Source organism: Nannospalax galili, unplaced genomic scaffold (assembly GCF_000622305.1).
Source record: "Nannospalax galili isolate Female #2095 unplaced genomic scaffold, S.galili_v1.0 scaffold305, whole genome shotgun sequence".
Lineage (NCBI taxonomy): Eukaryota > Metazoa > Chordata > Mammalia > Rodentia > Spalacidae > Nannospalax > Nannospalax galili.
Genome location: NW_008356258.1, coordinates 4,338,932 through 4,348,272, shown reverse-complemented (window position 1 = coordinate 4,348,272; position 9,341 = coordinate 4,338,932). Strand labels below are relative to the sequence as shown.

At 40.4% G+C, this 9,341-nt stretch overlaps 1 protein-coding gene across 2 annotated transcripts in view; it reads right to left on the bottom strand.

The window, feature by feature from the left end:
- Positions 1-6,815, bottom strand: part of Tlr2 (toll like receptor 2) — a 17,840-nt gene extending 11,025 nt beyond the window's left edge. The window contains exons 1-2 of one of the 2 annotated variants that reach the window (XM_008854282.3): positions 6,647-6,815; positions 3,333-3,420 (exon numbers count right to left, since the gene is read on the bottom strand). In XM_008854282.3, coding sequence (XP_008852504.1) covers positions 3,333-3,334 — 2 coding nt within the window. In that variant the 5' untranslated portion in view covers positions 3,335-3,420; positions 6,647-6,815. The remainder of the gene's footprint in view (positions 1-3,332; positions 3,421-6,646) is intronic. The other variant, XM_029556744.1, reaches the window with a different exon arrangement.
- Between the last annotated feature and the right edge of the window lie 2,526 nt (positions 6,816-9,341).

The window sequence follows — 9,341 nt, the reverse complement described above, 5'->3', positions numbered from 1 at the left end:
GGGGGGGGGACTTGAGTAGGCATCTTTATATTTTTTACTTTTAGTATTCAAGTCTATGAGTATAGGAGAATTGTTGCTATTCTTCCTTTTATAGATAGAAAGATAGCATATTGAGGTGCTATTAGGGGAAGAGGGTTAATCTTGGCACAATAAATTCAATATATTAATATGGTGTTAAACATAAAAAAAATATTTCCTACATGATCATGAAGGATCTTCTCTTTATGTTTTGGAAATTCTTATGCCTTCATCTTCTATTTTTAGGTCTATAACCTATCTGAAATTGATATTTGATGTAGCAGACTGTATTCGTTTCTACTTCTACTGTGGATTTTCAGTTAAAACAGCACTACTTTTGGAAGATTACCTTGTGAAAGCTGTCAACAATATTATCTTTTTATCAGCCACACATCTATATAGAGCTGGAGCTTGTATAAATGCAATTTCTTCAGATCGTCTACTTGTCTGTCCTTACAGCAGTAACACACACACTCTATTAAACACAACATATATCTCAATATCCAGAAGAGCCAAAACACCATCCTTGTTTTTCTGCATGTATAAGACCCAATGCTGTTGGACCTTTGCATGTTTTTATAATTGGTAGAATCAACATGTCAGTTTCAGAAACAAATCTGCTGAGATTTTAATTGGCAATGCACTGAATCTATAGATAATTTGGGAACTATTAACATGAGTGTAATGCTGAATTTTCTAATCCATGAGCATAGCATAATTCCCTTTACTTAGGGCTTTAGTTTATCACAGTAACATTTATGTCTTTTTACATAAAGGACTTATGCATATTTTGTTCCTAAGTATTTGATACTTTTTAGATGAAATTAGTACTGTTGAAATTAGCGTACATAAAAATTAAATTAAATTGGATATATTGACTAAATATTGAACACATTTCCCAAACTAATTTTAATTTTAATAAATTATTTTTCATCCTATAACCATTGAAATCTTAGCATGAATTCTTTTTATTTTATTAATAAATAATGGTGATTGCAATAATCAATTTTAAAATATTAAGACAACTGTTTTTTGAAACTCACCCTATCTTCCCCTCTGTCTCGCGTACTCACTTTTCTTCTCTGTAGCTCTATGATAGTAGCATTTTTAGATTACACAGTTGACATCATCATCTAGTGTTTTGCTGTTCATGGCTTATTTTGCTAAACATAACATCCTTCAATTGACTGATGTTTTACAAATAACAAGATTCCATTCTCTTTTTTTATCTTTTTGAGAGAGGGTCTCCCTGTAGCCCCAGATAGCCTTCAACTCACTATGTAGACCAGTAGACCCAGCTGACCTTGATCTCACAGAGCTCTGCCTGTCTCTGTCTTTCAAATGCTGGGATTAAAGGCATCAAAACTGGCCTTCTATTCTGTTTTAATAGTAGAATAAGGTTCCATTTTCTTTATCCACTTACCTGTTGATGGACACTCTGATTACTTACCTTGTGTATTATAAAAGTGCTGTAATAAGCATGGAAGTGCAAATATTCCCTCAACATACTGATTTCATTTCCCTTGGATATTGTTATGGTTTGGAAGTGTTCCTTGCAAGCTCAAGTCCTTAAACACTTGGTTCCCAATTGACAGCACTGTCTTGAGAGGCTGTAGAATCTTTACAAGGTAGGGCCTACCTGGGTTGCTGCAGGGAAGGTATTGCATGGCGGACAGGCCAGTTGTGCTTTCTGAACCATGGAAACATAACAAGCTGTGCAGCAAGCCCACCACCACGGAGCCATCTGCCACCAGGCCTTCCCCACCATGACGGACTATATCCTGTCAAATCGTAAAGAAGCAGCTCCTCTCTTAAGTTGCTTCTTTCCAGTATTTGTCACAGCAACAAGAAAAGTCACTAATACAGATATACAACCCATAGGAAGATTGCTAGATCCCATGATGGGCTTCTTTTTCATTTTTTGAAGACCCTTCCTACAGCGCTCCATAATGGCTATGATCATTTTCATTTCCATCAACAATGCATAAGATTGCCACTACACCTATTCCAGCAGCTGTTATTGTTTTGCCCTTTTGGTAACAGCCATTCTAATCAGAGTAAGGTGATGTTTCATTGGGACTTTGATTTGAATTGCCTTAAAAATTAGTGATAATAAACATTTTTATAGACAACAATTTTTATGAAAAGTATACTTGTGGTTTTTGTTCATCTTTTAAAAATGAGATTGTTTCTTGTTATTGAGTAAATTCAGTTCTTTATGTATTCTGGGTATTGACCCTTTATTAGATGCATACTGTGAAAATATGTCCTCTTATTTTGCAGGATTAAAGGCATGTGTCACCATGCCTAGCTTTCTTCTTTTATTGTTTCCTCTGCTGTATATATCTTTATAGGCTTTTTAATTTTTATTTTGACATATAATTGTGCTTATTTATGGTGTGATAATATGTGCATATGTCTTGATCAAATCAAAATAGTTAGGATCTCCATATCCCTAAAATTTTTAATTATTTTTTTCTTACGTGAACACTTTTTTCTTATTTATGTGAAGAATGCCATTGATATCTTTCTAAAGATTGTATTTAATCTGTAGACTTCTTTTGGCTAGTATGGACATTTTAACAATATTGGTTTCATATTTAACATTGATTCCATGCTCATATTTAACAATATTAAATCCATAAGCATGAAGTACCCTTTTATTTGAGTCCCTTGAATTTTTTCATATACATTTTATAGGTTTCATTATAGAAGTCTTATACCTCTCTGGTTAAATTTATCCCTAGGCTTTGCAGATTTTCTTAGCGAACACTGAATAGAATTACTAGATTTCTTTTTGAGATAGTTCATTATTGGTATATACAAATGCTAAGAATTTTTCCAATGGTCACTTCATATCATGCAACTATAGAATTTATTATTTCTGTTTTACAGTGGAGTCTCTGGGTTTTATACATAATAGACCATACTATCTATAAACAGGGGTGATTTAACTTTTTCTTTCCTATCAGAGGTGCCCTTTTCTTTCTCTTCCCTTGATTGTTCTGGCTAGGGTTTCTAGAATAAAAGTGATTAAAGTGGGTATCCTTGCCCTATTCCAGATCTTAGTGAAAAGGCTTTCAGTGTTCACCATTTGCTTTGCTACTAACTGTGGTATGCCACATCAAACCTTTCTGGTGAGGTATATTCTATCCCTGATTTTTAGAGATTATTTAGAGAGGTTTTATCATAAAAGGGCATTAGATTACATCAAATGCTGTTTATCCATTGAAATGATCATATGGTTTCTGTCCCTTTTATCCCTGAATGTGATTGCTATATTTATTGATTTGCATATATTAAACCATTCTTACATCTTCAGGAAGAATCTCTCTTGGGCATAGTGAATGATCCTCTTAATATTGTTGTAATGTTGTTTCCTTCAAATTAAAACACTTCCTCCTGGGGAGAAGAAGAAAGGAGGAGACTCATAAGACTGAGGAACTAAATAAAGCCTGCAAGGTTTAAGGAATAAGCAAAGCTTACAGGTTCAGGAGGCTCCTGAAACTTACAAGATTCACAAGGTCCCTCCCCAAGGTTATATAAGCAGTAACAATTGATGGGGAAAGAAAACTGACTGGCCAGCTGCCTCCAAGTTGTGTAGGGTGCTCCAGGGATAAAGCTGCAACAAGACATCACCCATGCTGAAGAGGGCTGCTCAGTCATGGGGCTGTCTTTGAGTCTCCATGATGATTAAAGGAATCCCTCATTTAGCCTCCTGTAAGTAATCCCAATAAACTCACCAGTTCACTAAGCTATACTTGGGATGGAGTTGTTTCCTTGTTCTGCCATTAGTGCCTTATCTGGGGCACATCTCCCCAGGAAAAATCATAAAACACGTATTGTTGGATTCACTTTGCTTAGTGTTTGTGATTTTTGCATCTATGTTCATCAAAAATAGTTTCTCTTTTTATGTTCTTTTAAATTTTTAAATTATCTTTATTTTATGTGTATGAGTGTTATTCCTGCATGTATTTAGTGCACCCATGTCATGCAAAGCCCACCAGGCTAGAAGAGAGTGTCGGATCCCCTGGAACTGGTGTTATGGACCGTTGTTAGCCTCCATGTGGGTTCTGGGAATCAAATCTGGTCCTCTAGAAGAGCAGCCAATGCTCTTAAGCACTGAGCCATCCCACCAGCCCCTTGTTATATTCTTAAATGATTTTAGTGTCTGTATAATGTGGTCTCCTAGAATGAGATTGGAATAATTACACCCTCTTCAATGTTTGGAATAGTTTGAAAAGAATTGCATTAGTTCTTTGTTAAGTGTTTGGCAGAAGTCATGAGGTCCTCAGCTTCTCTTCAATGCTTTTGTTTTTTGTTTTGTTTTGTTTTTTATTTGTTTTTTGAGACAGGGTCCCACTGTGTCCCCAGCTGGCCTGGAATTCTCTCTGTAGACCAGGCTGGCTGTAATCTAACAGATATCCTCCTGACTCTGTCTCCTTAGTGCTGGGACAATGGGAGATTTTTTATTAGTGACTTACACTACTTATTATTTATCTTACTGATTTTCTATTTCTTTATGAGTTTTGGAAGGTTGCACATGCCTGGAAATCTTCATTTCTAGTTACATTTCTAGTTACATTTTCTTATCCCTCCTGATATATCAGTGTCTGGGAGAGATGATGAAGTTTCCTACTATGATGTGGATTTTTCTGTCTCCTTGTGATTCTGTCAGTTTGGCTTTATTTTATGTTCTGTTATAGTGCTTAGAAATTCAAAATTTGCATCTTTTCCTAATGAAAATTTACCAAATAAACTGTTGCTCTTAATCCCTAGCAATGATTTGTTTTGCTTTAACATTTATTTTGTCTGATATTAACATTGCTCCATCTTTTCCTTGGATAATTGGCTGTGCGTTTTCTCTTTAAAATGTTAGTATCCTTTAGAAATACATTTCTTGTAAGAAGATGGTCAGGAATGTAACTCAACTGGTGGAGTATTTTGCCAACATACACAGAGGCTCCAAGTTTGATCAGTATCACATAGACTGGACACAGATGTACACACCTCTAATTCCATCACTTGGAAGGTGGAGGCAGAAGAATCAGTAATTTAAAGTCATCCACAACTACATAGCAAGTTCAAGGGCAGTCTGGAATGTATAAGATTCTATAGGCATATGTATTATATATAAAATGGAGTTTTTTACATGTAAATATAATGGAGGCATTATGTGTGTGTGTGTATATATATATATATATATATATAATAGAGTACATGGAATTGGGTGGAAGGTAGTAAGGAGGGTGCAGATGGGGAGAAGATCTAAATACAATTAAAATACATTGTATGAAATTCACAGAAATACAACTTTTTTTAAAAAAACAGCAGATGATTGCTAGGTTTCAAATGTGTATTCTGACAATAGCGGTCTGATCATTTTAAATGTGGTTCTTTTATTCAGTATAATTACTAATATTTTTAGTTTCCAATTATATCACTATGTACTTTCTGAATTTTCCACCTATTTTATATTCATTTGATTCTTTACTTTTTTGAATTTAAGGGTGATTGTTTCTTCATTGGATATTTTTCCAGTTAAATGCTAATTTACATGTAAATAAATAAAATAAACCAATTGCTTAGACAATTCCAAAAGATACTGTCAACATCTGGTAACTTTTGTAAAACAGAGACACTATTTAAAAAGTTTAAAACGCAAGTGCTCTTTACTTGGAACAAGAAGAAACTTTGAATATGGAGGAATCAGTCATTTCCTAACAGTCATGTTTGCTCTTTTCCGTGGGGAGGAGGAAGTCTCTCCATCCACCAGTTGAAAGATTTAGTAGAAAGACAAGCCAGACCTTCTGTCAGATCAGAATCATCTCTGCAAGCTGAGTTGTTTACATCCAAAACAGTTTCTCCTTTTTGAAACAAGGAAAAACCCTTTCCTCGCATCCAAGTTCTAAATTCATTTGCAGAAGTGATGAAGTCTTAGGCGACCTCGTGCGTCCTTGTTTAAGAACTCCATTCTGCTCTAGTGCTCTAAGGTGTTTTCTAACCAGAGGTACAAGCAAGTCGGATGCTCCAAGAATGAAGAAACAACGCAGAGGCTAGGTCCGAGTTAGGAAGGAAGGGGTCCTGCACCACGCTGGAACCGAGCCTTCCCCCCTTCTGAGTCGCAGTGACTGCAATGCTAGCTTTACAAGTTCTGTCCCAGACCTAAACAATGATCATGGACACACCCCCAGCGAGTTAAAGCGGATACAGAATCTCTGCACCCGGCTCCAGCCTAGAGGGCGAGGAAGGTGCAGAGAGAGGCGGAAAGAGGGCAGCCCGTTTAGGGGTTGGCCAGGGCCCCTGGGTCTCCCCCCAGTGAGGCTGCAAGGACTCTGGACCCCCACGGCTACGGCAGGGTCGGGTCCTCGGAGCTCCGCGATGGCTGCACCTCTGCGGTGGCCCTCCTCTCTCTAGGTGGCCCCCCGCTTCTCCCGAGCGGTTCCCGTGTCCCCAGGGGCCAAGCTGGAAGCATCCGCGACTGGAGCCGCTGCCCTTCCCGCCGCCCAGCGACCTGAGCTGCCTGGCTGGGGGCGCAGATCCGTCCCGCGCTGCGGAGCCCCAGGAGCAGCCCCTCCGCCCTGCCTGGAAGAGATGCAGAGATCCCGCTGCGGGGCCGCCCACGTACCTGGGAGACCCGGGGCCTCAGCTTGTCCGCGTCCTCTTGCCGTCTAGGGACCAGCTGTTCGGGACCGGGAAGTGCTGGAAGGGGATGTCCCCGAGCTGCAGCCCTCCCTTCCCAGTCAGGGGACCGCCCACTGCACCGCAGGAATCCACCACCGACCCACAGTAGCGCCACCCGCGCCACCCCCGAACCCGCAGGCAAAGTGGAACAAAGCGGACCTTGGCCGCGGTTGCAGGGAAAACAGAACTGAGAGGCCGGAGACCCGGTTGTGGGAGTTTCCCAAACACAGGCAGACTGGGCGGGTGGAAAGCCGAGTGCCCAGTTAACATTTTAGCAGGGTTCATCTTCCAGTTCATAGCAGTCCTGGCAGGAAGAAGAAATTCTAAAGAGACGCTTGCGACTCTTCCTTTTGCTGTTGGAATTTTGAGACAGGAGTTTCCTGCTTAGGAGAAGGAAAAGTTAGTATTCTGGTGCAGGTCACAGGAAACACATGTCCTAGAAACAGATTTCTGATAGTTCTGAGAACTTGTCAGCTCACCTTGGAGGAGAGCCTGGAGCCTCGACAGTGAGTTCGGGACCCATGCCTTAATTATGGATACCTCTTGCCTTACCTGAACTTGAACCTGGACTACTTTATTGGATCTCCTTCCCAATGTGGCTTCACTGAATCTTTCTGTGCTTTTCACTATTACTCATGTCTTTTTTAAAATATGTTATTTATTTTTATTTCATGTATATGAGTGTATTGCCTGCGTGTGTATAAGTGCACCAGCAGGGTTACAGGCGGTTGTTAGCGTGATGTGAGTGCTGGTAACAGAACCTGGATCCTCTTCAAGAGCAGCCAATGCTCTTAAATACTGACCCATCTCTCCAGGCCCTACTACTTGTGTCTTTGAGTACATTACTGAGGACTAGTAGGAGAGGCTAGCTTTTAGGGCTGCCAAGGCCAGACTCGACCTATGCAACTCTAGTAACAAAAGTTTATCTCACTCTTAACTCTTATTTTTTTAAATCTTTTTGAGACAGGGTCTCCCTGTAGCCCCAGCTGGCCTGGAACTCATTATGTAGACCAGGCTGGCCTCGAACTCACAGAGATCCGCCTGCCTCTGCCTCCTGAGTGCTGGGATCAAAGGCTTGTGCGACCACACCGGGCTCAACCCTAACTCTTTAATCTCCTCATTCTTCTCCATCTTCAGAAACTGGAACTCACCTCAGGAATCTCATTTCTTTCTCTCCGTTTTCAATGCTTTGTTTACCTGCCAGTATAGCTCTAGATTCATCTGCACTCAAAGTCTATTAAAATAGCTTAGCAGCCACCATCCAGACCAACACAGCAGTATTTTTTAGGCATTTTTGAGTTTTAATTTTTATATACACACATATAATCCATTATACCTTTTATTGGTTTCCTTAAGTCATCAGCATCTCTGTACACACTAATACCCATCACAAATGATTAAATACCTTTTTTGCTCAGCATAGTCATTTTACAGCTTTGTTTAGCTAGAACAGGAAAATAAGTTTAAAAACAAATGTCTGTTGACCAGAAATGAACCCAAGGGCAGGAGGTTTTTTGGGGGGAGGGGTTATTTTGTTTCATTTTCTTTGAGACAGGGTCTCATGTAGCCCATGTTGGCCTTGAACTCACTGAGGTTGACCATGAACTTCTGATCCTCCTAGCACAAATTTCTGAGTGCTAGGATTACAAGAGTTTGCCACCGTGCCTAGTTTTATGTGGTACTAGGGACTGAACCCAGGGTTTCATAAGCAAGCCAGGCAAGCACCTACCAACCAAGCTGTAGCCCAGCCTAGGGCAGCTTTTTTCTTTGTTAATTTTATCCACATTGCCTAGAACAATACCTGGTATTGCCCAGTAAATATTTGTTGGCTGACTGTATCATACTCATCCATTAGACTGTGTCCTATAGAGGAGTGAAAATGAATTATCTCCAAATATTTCCATAATATGGAATGCAGAGAACACGTTGTGACAGACTAGGAAGCCAGAGGAGGAAGGAATTACCAAGGCAACTTCAGTGGTAGAGGCAGCAGTGCCCACCTCAGTTTTGGTTTTTTAATTTTTTTTTCTTCTGTGTATGAGGGTATTGCCTGCATGTAGATAGGTGCACCCATGTCATGCAGTGCCTGTAGAGGTCAGAAGAGGGCATCATAGCCCCTGGAACTGGAGTTACAGACAGCTGCCAGCTACTACATAGGTGTTGGGACTCAAACCCAGGTCCTCTGCAAGAGCAGCCAGTGCTGTCAACCACTGAACCATCTCTCCAATCCCTCCCTCCAACTGAGTTTTATGTGACCGAAGGAATGTTCTCTCAGTGTGCACACAGCAGCATTTTTGCCCACAGTGTGGATGGGTAAGGACAGCTCAGGCTCTTCTTTCCCTCTGTCTGGAGGCCTGCCCCTGCCAGGTGCATTTAGCAATTACCCTACTCCTCCTCCCACCAGGAAGATTTGGGGCTTTCCCTCCCATCTATAACTTTGAAGCTAAGTACTTTTCCTATTCTATCTCCAGTCTGCTTCTCACAGTGATTGTAAACATAGTGGTAGACTGAGTGGCTTCACTGATAGAGAAGTGGAGCTGGAGTGATGACTCAGCAGTTAAGAGCACTAGCTGCTCTTGCAGAGGACCTGGGTTCAGTTCCCAGCACCCACATGGCAGTTAGCAATGGTCTGTAACTCC